The 16,485-nt window shown below is 50.6% G+C and overlaps 1 protein-coding gene across 4 annotated transcripts in view; it reads right to left on the reverse strand.

The window, feature by feature from the left end:
- The window catches only part of MYO19 (myosin XIX), a 33,466-nt gene extending 17,455 nt beyond the window's left edge, over window positions 1-16,011 (reverse strand). For 3 of the 4 annotated variants that reach the window (XM_005219995.3, XM_024979851.2, XM_059877863.1), the window contains exons 1-7: window positions 15,874-15,913; window positions 15,090-15,247; window positions 13,725-13,878; window positions 9,186-9,324; window positions 8,698-8,846; window positions 7,121-7,234; window positions 827-959 (exon numbers count right to left, since the gene is read on the reverse strand). In XM_005219995.3, coding sequence (XP_005220052.1) covers window positions 827-959; window positions 7,121-7,234; window positions 8,698-8,846; window positions 9,186-9,324; window positions 13,725-13,736 — 547 coding nt within the window. In that variant the 5' untranslated portion in view covers window positions 13,737-13,878; window positions 15,090-15,247; window positions 15,874-15,913. 4 annotated transcript variants of the gene reach the window in all.
- Between the last annotated feature and the right edge of the window lie 474 nt (window positions 16,012-16,485).

A 16,485-nucleotide genomic window follows, 5' to 3' on the forward strand; every position in this document is an offset into this window, starting at 1 on the left:
GTTTCCGGGTCACAGGGGACAGGGCTAGGGACTGGGCACTTGGGCTTTTAGCAAGTGTGATTCAGTTGGGTTAGAACTTCCTGGCAAAGTGGGAAGAGCCAATCTAGGCAGTCAGGGATTTTTGTTTGAAGGGAAAGGATCAAAAACAAGGTGTCGGGACTTCCCTGGTGGTCCAGGGGTTAAAAATACTCCTGCTAATGCAGGAGACACAGGTTTTTGAACCCTGGTCCGGGAAGATTCCATGTGTCTCGGGGCAGCTAAGCCCATGTGCCACAACTACCGAAGCCTGCTCGCCTAGAGCCTGTGCTTCTCAAGAAGAGAAGTCACTGCAACGAGAAGCCTGGGCATTGCAACTGGAGAGCAGCCTCCACTTGCCACAACGAGAGAAGGCCCATCTGCAGCAGCAGAGACCGGTATGCCCCACCACCCCCCCTCAAAAAAAACAAGCGTTACTACTGAGGTGGACAGTAAGGCGCAACATCTAGAGTGCCAACATGGACACGACTGCTGTGCATCCTCAGACATGTTCCCTTCTCTGAACCATCAGGGAGCTGTTCAGAAGGACGGGACATGGACTGGGTGAGCCTCTCCCGCACCTCTGCTCCCTTTGCCTGGGCGAGACGGAGAGGTCGACAGAGTGATGCGACCACAGCCGGAAGGAGGCTAAGGGCACCCGGGAGGCATGGTTGGGGATCCAAGGCACTGAATGATGAGTCATTCTCCACCCCGCAAAGAGAGGGTCTCAAAACAGTGCTCCCCTGCCCGGAAGGTGGTAAATTCCAGAGGAGACGGGGCGGAGGAGCTGTGCGGAGGACACTGGGCTTACCGAAAGCTTCCATGACGGGGTTGGAGTTCAAGATGCGCTGTTCGATCCTCTCGGCAACCTTGTGGCTTTCCCAGGACATGGGTGAGGCGGCCACCACGGCGTAGAACTTCATCAGGCAGCGGGATGTCCATGTCTGCGGCAGAAATGGCCCTGTGGGAGCTGTGCCCGCGTTCCGTCCACGTGTGAGCCTGCCAGGGGGACTGGGGCCCGCGACCGCCCTCTTGTCCGCCATCCGTGTTGCTGATCAAAGGGCTGAAAGCTGAATTCAACTGTGTCCCTCATCTGACCGACTTCTGCTTCTCCTAGCTCCTGAGGGTGCATTTACGAATTGGGGGGCGGTGGTGAGGAACTTCTCCGGTGGTCCAGCGGTTAAGAATCTGCCTTCTAAGGCAGGGGATAAGGGTTCGATTCCTGGTTGAGGAACTGAGATCCCACGTGCCATGGGGCAACTAAGCCCAAGAGCCGCAACTAGAGAAGCCGGTAAGTGGCAACTACTGAGCCTGTGCTCCGTAACAAGAGAAGCCCGCAGGACACAACTAGGGGAACGCCTGTGAGCCGCAAGGCACCCTCTCGGCCAAAGAGGAAAAAAAGGAATGACGGGGGCTGGGATAGAGGAGGGCCACCCACACCGACCTGAGCAGGCTACTGAGCCACGTATGTTTTCACCAGCCCTACAGATGCAGTGCAGTTATATACTACCTGCTTTCAAAATGATTAAACTCGGGCATCAGGAAAACCTAAATTTTATTGAAGATGACATATTCAGTAAATGATAGGGCTCTGATTTATACTCAGGCAATCTAATTATAAAATTCCCACTGTTTTTATAATCAGCTGAGATGAGGTCTGTATGTGTTAAGTGTTAGTCGCTCAGTCGTGCCCGACTCTTTGCGACCCCACAGACTGCAGCCCACCAGGCTCCTCTGTCCATGACATTTTCCAGGCAAGGACACTGGAGTGGGTTGCCATTTCCTTCTCCATGTAAATAGATGAGGTCTATTTACATTTTAATTTCCAATTGTTCATTGTGAGGACAGAGAGCCACAAGAGATTTCCATATACTGACTCTGGATCTCGTCACTGCTCTAGATCTAAGTTTTTAGTTGTAGCTTTGTTTTGGGTTTTTTTTTTTTTTGGTTGCTCTTTTGGTATATGTATTTTTAGGTCTCGCTCTGAGGTGGGAGGTGTTCCCTCTCTACTGTTTTCTAGAAGAACCTGTATGGAACTGGTAACATTAATTTTCAGAAACACTTGGTTGTAGCTGTCGTTCAGTGGCTCAGTCGTGTCCGACTCTTCATGACTCCAGGGACTGCAGCACACCAGGCTTCCCTGTCCTTCACTGTCTCCTAGACTTTGCTCAGACTCACATCCATCGAGTCGGTGATGCCATCCAACCATCTTATCCTCTGTTGCCCCCTCTCCTCCCGCCCTCAATCTTTCCCAGCATCAGGGTCTTAAACACTTGGAAGAATCCACAAAGTGAAACCGCCTGAGCGTGGGGCTTTCTAAGAGGAAAGATTTTTAACTATGATTTAAATTTGCCTCAGAAATTTAGATATTCAGGTTATGTATTTCTTCTTGTGTGAGCTGCAGCCGTTAACATGTTTCAAAATACTCTTTCATTAAATTGGAGAACTTATTGAAATAAAGTTAATGAAAAATCTCATCTGTGGGATCTTTAGTTATGCCTATTCTTTCATTTCTGACATTTGTAATTTGTCCTTTTCTCTCTCTAGGTCTGGTTAGAAGGGGACCTCCCTGGCGGTCGAGTCGTTAGGATTCTGTGCTTATACTGCAGGGGGTTCAGGTTTGATCCCTGGTCAGAGAACTAAGATCCTACAAGCTGTGCCTCATGGCCAATAAAAAAGTCTGACTAGAGGGTTACTGATTTTACTGATCTTTAAAAAAGACAGCCATTGATTTCATTTACTTCATTATTTTTTTCTGTTTCTACTTTAGTGTTTTGTTAAAAAATTTTTTTATTTATTTAAGAACTATGGACACCACTTTGTTGACAAAGGTCTGTATAGTCAAAGCTATGGTTTTTCCAGTAGTGATGTACAGATGTGAGTGAAAGCCAAAGAACTGATGCTTTCAAACTGTGGTGCTGGAGAAGACCCTTGAGAGTCCTTGGACTGCAAGGAGATCAAACCAGTCAATCCTAAAGGAAATCAACCCTGAAGACTCATTGGAAGGACCGATGCTCCAATACTTTGGCCACCTGATGCAAAAAGCTGACTCACTGGAAAAGACCCTGATGCTGGGAAAGATTGAGGACAGGAGGAGAAGATGACAACAGGGATGAGATGGTTGGATGGCATCACCGACTCGATGGACATGAGTTTGAGCAAGCCCCGGAAGATAGCGAAGGACAGGGATGCTGGTATGCTGCGGTCTATGGGGTCGCAGAGAGCTGGACATGACTTCAGCGATTCAACAGCGACAATTCACTCATTCTTGGCTGTGCTGGATCCTGGTGGCCGTGTGGGCTTTTCTCTAGGTGTGGCAAGTGGGGCTTCTCTCCAGGTGTGGTGCGCAGGCCTCTCGTGCTCTCTAACACAAGCTACAACAAATTTCCCTCCAGGCGCTGCTTTTTTTTTTAAAGCACAGATTTTGATATGTTGTGCTTTCCTTTTCATTCAGTTCAAAGTGTTTTCTAACATGCATTGTGATTACTTCTTTGACCCAAAGGATATTTGGGTTTACCAAAGGATATTTACAACACAGTTCATATTTTAATCTTTTCAAATTGAGATTTGCTTTATGGCTCAGAAGAGTCCATATCAATTCCACGTGTACTTGAATGTACAAATATCAAACTATTAATTTTGACTTTATTTCTCCTTTCAATTGCATTTAAGAACAAGGATCTGTGGTTGCCAGCTTTTGGTAGTTTTCTTAGGATGTTATTAATACTTCCGACCCACATTCTCTCTTCACCTGGGACACCAATTCCAAGTATGGAAAACCATCTGATGTTGCACCAAAGCTCCTGGACGCACCTTTTCTCTTTCTCAATTCCCTCTTTGTTTTTTGATTTGTATTGACCCACTCTCAAGTTCACTGATGTATTCTTCTGCATGTCTAACCTGCTGATAAGCATAAAGGAGTTGTTCATGTTTTTAATTTTTATCATTTCCATATAACTGTAGTTTCCATCTCTCAGGAAAGAGATTGGATGAAATCTTTTCTGGAGAAAAGATACTAACAAGCTCATGAGAACAAAGTTATGGGCATTCAGGGTCCCACAGGTTTAGAAAGCTACCCCTGGTGAGGTAGCTTTCTAAACTCTTTCATAATCTCTTATGTTTATGGTATCCTGTCCATAAACGTAGATTCTAATCAGTTGCTTAAGGCTTTACTCTTAAGTATGAACAGAAATTCAAAGATCATCAACTACTTGGTAAACTTCTTTTACATGATTGCAAATATCACAACAAAAGAGGAAAAGGAACTAGAAGGAAACAAATGAAAAGGGCAGGAGCCAAGTAAAAATCATGAAAGATCCTCAAAGAGAAGAGAAGAAATAAGACCAAGATGCTGGCGGGGGGGGGGGTGGGGGCGGAATAATACTCAGAGAATAAGAAAGAACTCTTAGAAGTAAACTGCTTAATAAAAATTCAAAATTAAAAAGAATTGAAGGATAAATTAGAGAATATCTCCCAGAAGACAGGACAAAATATTAAGAGACAGAAGAATATGTAAGAAAAATAGGATATTAGACAATTTATCAAACTCCCTACTAATAGGAATTTCAGAAGGAGAAAACAAGCGGTGTAAATTATTAAATTATTAGATATAGCATTTTCCCAATCTAAAGGACATGAGTCTCAAGGTTAAAAAGACCTACACAAAGTATCCAGCACGGCAAGAGAGAAAAGACACGTCACTGTGAATTTCAACACCTATCGAGATGACCCTAAAAACTTTTGGAAAGAAAATACAAACTGCCACTTAAGGACTGGGACTTTTAACATCAACACTCGAAGAATATATGAAGAAATAACTTCTAAATTCAGAAAGAAAATCATTTCCAACTTGAGATCAGAATATCCAGCCAAGATGTCAAATTAAGGCACAATAAACATTTGCAGATGTGCAACAACTCAAAATATGCCCTTCATGTAACCTTTGTCGAGAAGCTACTAAAGAAAATGCTCCAGTAAAACAAGGCAGTAAAGCAAGAGGAGGAAGCCACTGGCCTCCGACAACGGGATTTACCACAGGACGGACGGCACTCTGGATCCCCAGAGCGGGGCAGACAGCTCCCGGGTGACAGCTCCCCAGCAGCCCTTGGCAGCCACCAGTCCGGATGGAGGAGACATGAGAGCGCTAGCTAGGGCATCACCAGGGGAGAAAAAGCACCTGATCTACTGCCAGCTGGGCAGGTGTTTCCCAGTTCTGGTGACAAGTTTGATAATAAAGAACAGGTATGTAAAAACTATACAAGTGAATATATGTGGGAGTTATTAAGAAGAAAGTAAAAATCATACAAGAAAGGAAATATAATCATAGGATATTATAGTGCTTGGCTGTGAACAATATGTACATAGCACTATATATATTAACCTCCTTAGAAATCATAAGATAATTACATATGCATTTGGGGGCAGGGTAACAGGGCTACACCGTCAAAGTAGGAAGTGAACAGCGAAGGTTCAAAAGGGAAAAATCAGTAACTAATTACATAAGCACGTTGTTTAGAAACATGGATGGCCATACCCAAACAAACTGCTAAGATGGAAAGGCAGCTGCCCCTGAGACAGGGAACAGGGCTGAGAGACACGAGGCAGGGCCGCTGTTTTTCTTTGTAAGCCCTGTAGTATTGCTCGATTTTTGAACTATGTAGCTATATTGCTAGTTATTAAAAATAAATTTTAAAAAGATACCAGGCCCAGCCCATGACCACAGTAGCTATTCAATAAAGGGTTTCTGAGCTCTGGTTGCATGGGTCTAGGGCCAGGCCCAGCCTCAGCTCCCCAGAGCAATTCTGGAGGACAATGGGCTTCATCCAGGAGCCGAGCATCACCACCCCACCAGCAGCCTCGGCACAGCTCTCCAAGATCACCTGTGTACCCAAGTCCTAGCCTCATCCCTAGAGCGTGCAGTCTTCATCTGCTTCCTTGTCTGTCTTTCCCACTGGGCCAAGCATTGTTGTGGAAGTTGCTAAGTCATGTCCGACTCCTTGGGACCCCATGGACTATACATAGTCCATGGCATTCTCCAGGCCAGAATACTGGAGTGGGTAGCCTTTTCCTTTCCAGGGGATCTTCCCAACCTAGGGATTGAACCCAGGTCTTCCCCATTGTGGGCAGATTCTTTATCAGCTGAGCCACAAGGGAAGCCCAAGAATACTGGAGTGGGTAGCCTATCCCTTCTCCAGTGGATCTTCCTGACCCAGGAATCGAACTAGGGTCTCCTGCATTGCAGGTGGATTCTTTACCAACTGGGCTATCTCTGTTTCTCCACTTGCCACTCCTCATGGCTAGCCCAGGGCCTAGAACCTGCCTAGGTGCTTGGCAATGCTTTCATGGGTGACTGTAGATAGAGTGGGTTTACGGTCCAAAGAATCCCTTGAGAAGGTAACGTGGAGGAAAGGGTTGGGTGGCTGGTGAGGCTTGACAAGAAGGGGGTGAGGCCCTGGCCAGCAGGCCTCTGACAGCCGCGCAACTCCTCACCCATCCGTGCACAATGTTCCGTGTCACCTGGACTGACTGTGCCGCCTGGGGACCGCATGACCACACAGGAGACTCTGTCCTTCCCCGCATCCGGCCCCATGCACCACCCTTGCCATCAACGGTGACCCAGAGATGCAGGCGGGGTGCTTCCTTACTGGAACCCCAACGACTCTGGAGGAGTGCTGCCGTGTGCCGAGCACGCCACCAAGCGCCTTACGTGCACAGAAAGCCCCTGTGAGCTACGTGCCAGTCCTTCCCTCCTTGCCATTTTACACGTGGAAGAACTGAGGTCTGCAAGAGCTGAATACTGTTCTGATATGCTCTTCAACGCTATGCTGGAACCCCCAACTGCTGACTTTTGTTTCCAATGGCTGTCAGAGCTGGGAGAGTCCTCTGATGAGGACATGAAGGCTCAGAGAGGAAAGACTCTCCCCTCGGGTCAGGGCAGAGCTGGTGGAAGAGCCGGCCTAGAACCCCTGGCTCCTGACTTCCTGCCCAGGTCCCACCCAGCACTGCATGCTGACTCCAGGAGTGACACTCCCTGGAGCCCCAGCCCAGCCTGTCTGCCCGTCCAGCCAGTCATGAAGCTGCCAGGGTGGGAAGGAGGCCCGCTTACCTTTCCAGCGCCACTCTCTCCACTGACAACAACAGACTGGTTGACCGGCTCGATCAGGCTCTTGACATTCCTGTAGGTCTGTTCGCCCACAGTGAAGATGTGGGGCTTCAGTGTCTGAAACATCAAGGGGTGAAAGGTCATGGCAGCAAACCCGTCTTCGAGGAGGGGTTGATCCAGCGATGGCTGCGACGGGGAGCCTGTCCACAGCAGCGGTGGAGGCTTCCTCTAGAAAAACTTCTTGGCATAACAACGTGAGGCCAGCTGCAGGCGTGACCCATTCATCTTCTCTCAGTTTGGAAGCAGTGCTGGCCTTGACCAGTTTATGACATTAACACGTTATCCTCCCATCTTATGTCAATAGTTTTATTCTGCTACTTTTTTTATTTTATGTTATTACAATTTGCAAGAACTTTCTTACCAGTTATTGCCTAAGAAGTAACCCTATTTTATAGATGACAAACTGGAGGTTCATATGGGTTAAATAACCTTCTCAAGGCCACTCAGCAAATAAAGGCATCTGTGTGATTTGGATTCCAATGTTACTGTTCTCCTTTCGATCAACAAGGATTAATTGTTTTCAGTGTGCTGGGCATCAAGCTGGGCACTGAGGGAACAGAGGGGACCATCACGCGGCTTTGCCTTTGAGGAGGCAGTCGGTAAGACCGGCTCTCAGGCCAGACCTCCCTGGCTGCCCACCCAGACACGAACCCTGGATGAGCCGGGTTAGTCCATGCAGACCCAGTGCGGCTCTGCCAGCAATGACCGCTTGCCTACAGCTTCCTGAAGGGAGAGGGCATCATTCTGGAGGCTGTCAGAACCATCTCTCTCTAGGCCCTCACCCCACCCACTTCTCACCTGGAGAGTTACAAAGCCTCCAGCCATTCAGCCGCTGGTCTCACCTTCCTTAACCCAACTCCCCCAACTTCATCCCCACGGCGGGCTCTGTTCACAGCCCCACTCCCACCCAGATGAAGCAGCTCTGTGGACTCTCAGCTGCGGTGCAGACCCTCTGATGACAGCCCTGGAATAGCTCACCTTCCCACCCTCATCTGTGCTTCTCTCCACAACACCCTGCTCCTGCCGCCAAGTTTGCTCTGGCTTCTCCCTGCACGCTAACATCCTCTGGGGTGTTCCCTGCCTGTACCAGCTTCATCCCCACTTGCGTAAAAAGAGACCCCTCCTCCCAATCAGTGGAGACGAACATGTGCTGAATTTTCCAAGGCAATCCTAACTGCACGTAATTTTATTCTTTTCCCCAAAAAGTGGTTTTTAAATACACAAATATGCCTTGGGAAATTCTTTCCAACTAATAAATTCACAAACAAGAAAAAAAAAAAAAATCTGTCCATGTCCCTATTTTAGGATCCAAAATCAGTTAAGCAAATACTGCTTTCTCTCTCATTTTGCACCTCCTGGCACGTGTCCAAACTTCTGTGAGCTTCTGGTGGGAAGGTCACAGCCCCAGCAGTCTCTGAATGACAGCCCAGCTGACAATGACACGGATAAGGACAGCGAAGCTGCCAGGTGCCCGCGGGGAGGAGGGGGAGCCCTGATTCCCTGGGAAGCGGGGGTCTCACCTGGGGCTGAGAAGCAGCGTGGTACTCTCGCATCAGCTCGGGCGAGTAGAGCTGAGGGACAGGCTTGAAGGGGTTCATAGCCACCAGGGTGCAGCCGGCGTTGGTGTAGAACGTGTCGGCCATGTACCGGGCCTGCAGACACCTCAGGACTGAGGCAGGGATGCCGTTAGCAAACTCTGGCTCAGATGGAGACACAGCCGCACGTACAGACCAACACCCCACCTACCAGAGTTCCCTCTGCAATTAGCCAAGAGCCATGAGAGCCCAGCCTCTCCCTGATGAGCAGGTATGAGAAAGATCTAATTAAGATGAACCCCACATCTGGAGCAAAGCCTGTGCTGGGGAGTCTGAGGGCAGCCGCCAGGCGGGGGTCTGGAGCAGCCCACCTGGCTGTCCACGTCCTGTCTGACCCGAGGCAGCGGAGCCGAATACCCTCTGGGAGAAGGTGCACCCCTCTGGGGTGGGGTGGGTGGGCGGGGGAGGCATACCTGTCTCCAGCGTCACAGGATTCACCTTGGTGAGGTCATTGAGCTGCTGCGGCGGGACCTCCCCACCCAGGAGCTCCTTCAGGTCTTCCCTCAGGGACTCCCCGCTGTGGGCAGCAGAGCCTGAACCGTGGCCATTAACCTGGGAGGGAAAAACAGGACCAGAAGCGCTGGGACTCAGACCGGCTGGCAGCTCCGTCAGGGTGAGGGCTTGTACAAGAGACAGAAAACCAGCTTCTGGGATCACAGTCTGGTTGTACAAATTGTACCTCCACCATTAACTAGACCTGTGAGCCTGCATAAGCTTCTTAACCTTTCTGAGGTTAAGCGGGGGCTTCTTTATTTGTAAATAAAGGAAAACAGAATCAACTCACAAGGTTGTTTGGAAGAAAAACAAGAAAGAGATGGAAAGCGCTTAGTTGGGGACCTCCCTGGTGAAGCAATGATTAAGAATCTGCCTTGCAAGGCTGGGGATGTGAGTTTGAGTCCTGGTCAGGGAACTAAGATCCCATGTTGCTGCAGAGCAACTAGGCCCGCAAGCCACAACTACTGAACCTGTGCGCTCTGGACGCAGTGGGCCACACCTGGAGAGCCCAAGTGTTGCACCTGCGTGCCACAACGAGAGATTCCGTGCTGCAAGGAAAGATACCAGACGATGCAATGAACACCCTGAGTGCAGCAACTGACACCTGATGCAGCCAAATAAACAAATGTTGGGGGGAAGAAAGCAAAGCCCTTGGTGCCTGGCACAGAGAATGTACTCAAAGTGGAAGTGTTAGCTGTTTCAGTGGTGTCTGACTCTTTGTGACCCCATAGGGCTGAAGCCCGCCAGGCTCCTCTGTCCATGGGGTTCTCCAGGCAAGAGTACTGGAGTGGGGTGCCATGCCCTCCTCCAGGGGATCTTCCCGACCCAGGGATCAAACTCATTCCCTCTGTCTCCAGCACTGCAGGCGCATTCTTTACCCGCTGAGCCATCAGGGAAGCATGTACTCAGGAAATCAATAAATGCGATCCCTTCTTCTCTGCCATGCGTTCCAGCTTTCAGGTGAGTCAGTGCCCGACCTTACTGGGCTGGCGGGGGTGAGGCCCGAGGTGGGGGGTACTGCGAAGGGAAAGAACCAGGGTTTGGGCCTTTTTTGATACAGACGTTATCAGCTGTGAGGTAGTACCATGCCTTCATCACGTGCCTCTTGGGACTGAATTTAGGATCGCTAACTAATTAGCTCCTGCTGCCCTGGTCTACTTGAGAGCAGATGAGGTCAAGAACAAGCACCAGTGGGGAAGAGGCTTTTTCTGCCTCGCCCTTGCCCATCCCTGATACCAACGCTTTACATAACTTCTCCCCACTTTCCTCCTGTGATCCCACTTCTCCTCTCTTCTCCCAGAGGGTGGCAGGGAAGGTGCGCGGAACAGGCAGTAACCTGGGTGAAATCTGCTTTTGGAAGAAGGGGTCTGTGATATAACATGTGTGGGTTTCTTTTTTTGAAATTTTTATGTATTTATTCGGCTGTGCTGGGTCTTCACTGCTGTGTGGGGGCTTTCTCTGGTTGCGGCGAGCAGGGGCTACTCTCTAGTTGGGGTGCGCAGGCTTCTCCTTTCAGCGGCTTCTCCTGTTGCTGAGCATGGGCTCTGGGGCAAGCGGGCTTCAGCAGTTGCAGATCAAGAGCTCAGTCGCCCGTGGCAATATGGGATCTTTCTGGACAAACCCGTGTCCCCTGCAGGTGGATTCTTAACCACCGGACCACCACGTAAGTTCCTATGTGCGGGTTTCTAATGAGACCAGTGAACCTTAGAGTTCAAAAATCTCCAGCAAAAGTGGCAAGTGTCATTTGAGAGGCCCAGTGATAAGTTTCCTTCCGAAGATGCTGCCTGTTCTCTGAACTTAGGCCCAACCACAAGGCATGCACAAGGCGGACTCTTATCTCCAGGATTAACTGCTGAAGTCAGAGTGTGACTGTGTCCATGCAAATCCCTCTACCCTAGTGGAAAAAGGAAATCACTCACACCCAGCCATAATTTATGAACAGATCTGATCCAACCAGACAGGCAGCTGAGTATCATGGTTCTTGAGCTGGACTTGAAAGCTAGATTGCCTGGGTTTGAATCCTGATTCCACCACGTCCTAGTTACAGAATCTTATGTAAGTTTCTTAGTCTCTCTGCACCCCAATGTTCCTCATCTGTAAAATGGGAATGGTGGTAGTAGTGGTAGATCTCATAGATACTAACAAGCACATAAAGTATTTAGAAAAAACATCTGGTTTCTGCCACCAAAAGTTTGCTATTATCATTCTGTTTAAAAGTAGCTCTTATAATTAGGCAATAATATACTGATGGCTCAGATGACACCCAGGTTCAATCTCCGGGTCGGGAAGATATCCTGGAGAAGGAAATGGCAACCCACTCCAGTACTCTTGCCTGAAAAATCCCATGGACGGAGGAACCTGGTAGGCTACAGTCCATGGGGTCGCAAAGAGTCGGACACGACTGAGCAACCTCACTTTCTTTCACTTTTCATACCAAGGGCCTTAAAACTACCCTGCAATTCTTCTAGAACATGATACTATATAAAAGCCATAAGAATGTTCTGTGTATATAGAAACATTTACAATGCAAAACAAACAAACAAAAAAACCCAAGTGCCCAAGTAGTAGCTTAAATTATAGTACCTCCTTACAATTGAATAAAGCAGGTTACAAAGAGAAAGATATCTTTAAATGTTTTCAAAATTTTTAGGGAGAAAAATCTAGGGTATTCTTTAAAATGTCAGTTATCTATGGGCAGTACAATTATGGGTAATTGTAATGTTCTTTTTGCTTATCTATATTTCCCACATCGTTGTAATGAACGTGACCTTGAATAAGTCACCTAACTGCTCTGAGCCCTATCTTCAAAATGGGGATATAATGGCATTGGGTATGTAATACTGTATCCTTCTCAAGTACTAAACAAAATTGTATGTGTAAAATGCTTAGTATAGTGCTTACTATACAGCAAGAGCGCAACACGGAGCAGCTGCTAGTACAGTTTTGATAAACATGGTTGTTGTTTAATTGCTAAGTCATGTCTGACTCTTTTGTGACCCCACAGACTGCAGCCTGGCAGACTCCTCTGTTCATAGGATTTCCCAGGCAAGAATACTAGAGTGAGTTGCCATTTCCTTCTCCAGGGGATGTTCCCAACCCAGGGATCGAACTGTCATCTCCTGCATTGCAGGTGGATTCTTTACTGATGAGCCAACAAGGGAAGCCCTGATAAACATTACTGTTTTTTAAATGAGAAAGAAGTTAAAAATGCACAATAAAAAAGCTCCCTCTGCAAAAAAAAAAAAAAGCCTGGAGCAGGTAGCTGTGCTGCCTGCTCTCTGGCCTCCAAGCCTGTTTCATGAGCCAAAGGATCAAGAGGTCAAGCAGCAGAGTCTACCAGGGTTCCTTTGAGGCTGGCTGACCTCACATTCAGTTATCCTGTCTTACTTGCCTGGGACTCCACTAGTCCAGGAATCATCTTAAACATCTGCCTTGGCCCAACGGCTGCTGCGGCTGCTGCTAAGTTGCTTCACTCATGTCCAACTCTGTGCGACCTCATGGACTGTAGCCCACTAGGCTCCTCTGTCCATGGGATTCTCCAAGCAAGAATGCTGGAGTGGGTTGCCATTTCCTTCTCCATGGCCCAATGCCAACACTCAGTAAATAAAAAAATTCAGCTAACATCTGGCATTCTCTCTGGACCAAGAGCTGCAAGTGAAGGATGATATGGGTAGGAGGTGAGGCACCACAGGGAAGGGTGATTTGGAATCCTGCAGGCCTGGGGCCATAGGAGCCTTTAGCGGCAGAGGCCCACAGTGAAGGGCGGGTTTCACATCCCATTCCCCATGTTCCCTGTGATCCATTCATCAGAATTCTTGTCTATTTCCACATAGGTCATCTTCTCCCACATTTCTGCACAGGCTGACTCTGCCTGGACTGCTTACTTTCCTTCTCCATTTGACTAATTCCTACTCTTTCTTTTTTCTGGCTGAGCCATGTGGCATGCAGGATCTGAGTTCCCCAACCAGGGGTTGAACCAGTGCCCTTTGCGATGGGAGTGCAGAGTCTTAACCACTGGACTGCCAAGGAAGTCCCAACTCTTACTTCTTTAAGGCTCAGCTTTAAAGAACACCTCCTCTTGGAAGCCCCAGGCTTCCAACTTGTCTATACAATTCAGGCTGTGAGGAGCATCTCTCAGGACTCCCTCACAGGTTCAGGCTTGTAAGGTCACCAAAACACTCCAAGGATTCCCTCACCCAGCTTGTCTTACCCATCCTAGGGAAAAGAGCTAAAAACCACAACAGGAGAGATTCAAATTAGGTATCAGGAAGAGCTTCTCAGCAACAGACAAAAGGCAGCGAGGTGCCTCTCTGAAGACAGAAAAGAAGAAAGGCCTTTAAAGGGGTCTTTCCCTCCATTCCAGGTCAGGGCAGTGGAAGCATCATTCGGGTAAACGAAAGAGGCCGAGCTGCCTTAGGTACTTGAGGGTCTGGGTTATCTTAGGGTGAGGACTTTACCTGCTGGAGCATCCTGCTTCAGTGTGGTCAGCCAGGATTCTGGGTCGCGGGTACGAGGAATGCTATCCACCTGGTCATGGGGGCACAGGCTGGGGCATGGATCCTGCGAAGGGCTCAGCTCCCAAGGAATCTCTGAGACAAGCCACCCCAGAGCCTGTGGTAGAAGACAGAAGATAAGGGCCGCATACAGGTGATGAGGGTTTCTCCAAGGTGACTCAGTCCTGCTCCTCCCACCGAGCACCAGGAACTAAAATGAGACCCAGGGTGAGCCTGGGCAGAGAGGAAGACTCTGTCCTGCCCCCTGCCAATTAGGGAATGAAGGAAACTTTTACAAGAGCCTCCAGAGCCTCCTCGGGCTCCTTCAGGGCCAGTTTCACTACAGGGTTTGGGGTGGGGCTGCAAATCTTCTGGGTCAGTGTGCCATGGAGGGTGAGGACACTGGAAAGCAGAGAAGCCTCTCGGGCACACAGAAATATTTCATCTTAGTACAGCCAGTATTCAGTGGGGCAGGAAGGCTGGAGTCAATTCTTGATATTCCAGGAAAGCGGTTGTGTGGGACAGAAACCATAGCTCAGTCTTTCACCTGACCAGCCACCTCACCTTCCCTGCCTGCCTTCACTCCTCATTTGCAAAAGCTACTTTGCAGGGAGCGGCTGTGAAGGTCAATTGGGTGAAAGCACTCTACAAAGTCCAAATTTGAATATTCATTTAGAGGAGAAATATTGTTAGTAAGAAGAATGGATGATCCATTCGGGAGCACTGATTACGTGGAACAGTTCAGTGTCAGCTTTAAGAAGGCCAAGCTTTTGGAGGAGGAGAGTCCATCTGAGAGGGGGGTGTCTTGAGGCTGGGTTTGGGCCAATCTCTGAAAAACTGTGAGTGACTCTTAGAATTTCCCTGGCCCCACACATCCCCAGCAAGGAGGGATGAGGATGAGGGGTGCTGGTAATGGACTGACCTTGGAGGAAAGTTTCTTGAGACTCTGAATACATTGAGCCTTTCAAAGAACTCAGGAATGGGGGACCTCCAAGAAAACAGGAAAAAGGACAATGTAGGCAGAGGAGGGCATCAAGACTGTGGTGGACACATTCACTCTGGACACTGACTGTACCCCATCCAGGCGACAGCTGTGCAGAGGGCTCTGGAGACTCAAGGCCAACGAAGTTCCCTCAATGGAAAGTTCGTCTTAAGAGAAGGGATCAGAGGGGAATACAGCAGATTGTGTAGTTAGAATCCAGAGCCCACAACCCCTCAAAAATGCAGTTCACAGGACCTCTCTAAGCCTTATTCCGTGTTTTCCTTTGCAAAAAGGACTACTAATATCCAGACCTCACAAGGCCGAGTTAAGGATCAACGAGATAGTACCTTTGAGAGCGCTTGGCAAATGTTGGTTATTACGATACGGAGCCCACTTCCTGCCAGAATCAAGTCAGATGGAAGCGGTTTTCTCCAGGTTCCCCGAGCTCTTGTTCCGCGTCGGCTTCGGGATTACCAGCCGAGAATTTCTGAAAAGGGCGTGACCACTGTGGGCAGGAGGGAGACAGGAATGAATAGATGAAAGCCCCTAGGCAGGGCCAGGCAAGTGGCAACCTGATTATCAACTCCTCCCTCCCCCCCGCCCCCTCCCCCAGCCTCCGGGCAGACGAGACTGGCGGGGTAAGGGTCCCGGGAGCCCGGCCGGCCCCGCCCGCAGCTTCCCGGAGGGAACCGGGCACTCCCGGTCCCGGCAAGCTGCCGCCGGGCCCAGGACTGGGATGCCACTCCGGAAACACTGGGCACGGGGACAGTCCGTCCTTCTCGGGAAGGTGGACGTGACCCCCCAGCCAAGGGCGCAGCTGCCTGCACGCCTCCCGGGGCCCCCCTCCCAGGTCTCCAGGAGGGGAAAGGCGCGCAGCGGGAGTGGGACCTCCCTGCACCCCAGGCCGCCCCTGCAGGCACGGTAAGGCGTGACCCCGGAGGGTCCTTGTCCTGGAGCAAAAGGCAGAGAGCCGGGCTTCCTCCTCCTGGGATACGAGAGGGTCAAAACCGAAAGGGCGAAGTGAAGCCCGCGCTCTGGAAAGGGGAAAAGAGGGGCGCCCCCTTCTCCAGCGCCGCGGGGGCCCACTGGCCTCCCCGGTTCCTTCGGGCCCGGCTGCGGGGTGGCACTCACCGGTCCCACGGCCCCCGCCGGCCGGACAGGAAAGACAGACGGGCGGGCCGGGTGAGGGCGGCGGGAAGGGCCTGCGAAGCAGAGGGCGGGCGCCGGCCGGGGAGGCGCCGGGAAGGCTGCGGGCGCCGCGCCTCGGGCCGAGTGGCCGGGAGCCGGCGGGCTCCTCCCCGGGGGCGGGGCGCGCGACAGCCGGGCGCACGTGGCCCGCCCGGGACGCCAGGATCCGGAGCCGAGGGCTTGCTCCGGGACTGGGTACTTTAGAGCCCGCGGTGAGGTGCAAGGGAACGGGGACGGACGGAGGGGCCCCGGGGCCCTCGCGGGACTGTGGGTCTCCCAGCCGGGAGACCGGGCGCCCTGACGCTCGCCGCGGGGTCTGATGGCCAGTGGTGGGGTGCGGGACCCGTTTCCTCCCGGGCGCCTCTGACAGACCGGCTTGCCAGCGGCCCGGGCCACGGAGTCAGGACCTGGGCTGGCCGAGCCGGAGACCCAGAGGGCCTGAGGCGCGCGGGGAACAGGCGGGGCGTGGGAAACTGGCACCCTCTGGGGCGGGGCCGCGCGGTGGGCGGGGCCTGGGAGCGCGGGCCGCCCCGCCCCATCTCGGCCGGAAGCGCC

The sequence above is a fragment of the Bos taurus genome, chromosome 19 (genome assembly GCF_002263795.3).
Source record: "Bos taurus isolate L1 Dominette 01449 registration number 42190680 breed Hereford chromosome 19, ARS-UCD2.0, whole genome shotgun sequence".
Classification (NCBI taxonomy): Eukaryota; Metazoa; Chordata; class Mammalia; order Artiodactyla; family Bovidae; genus Bos; species Bos taurus.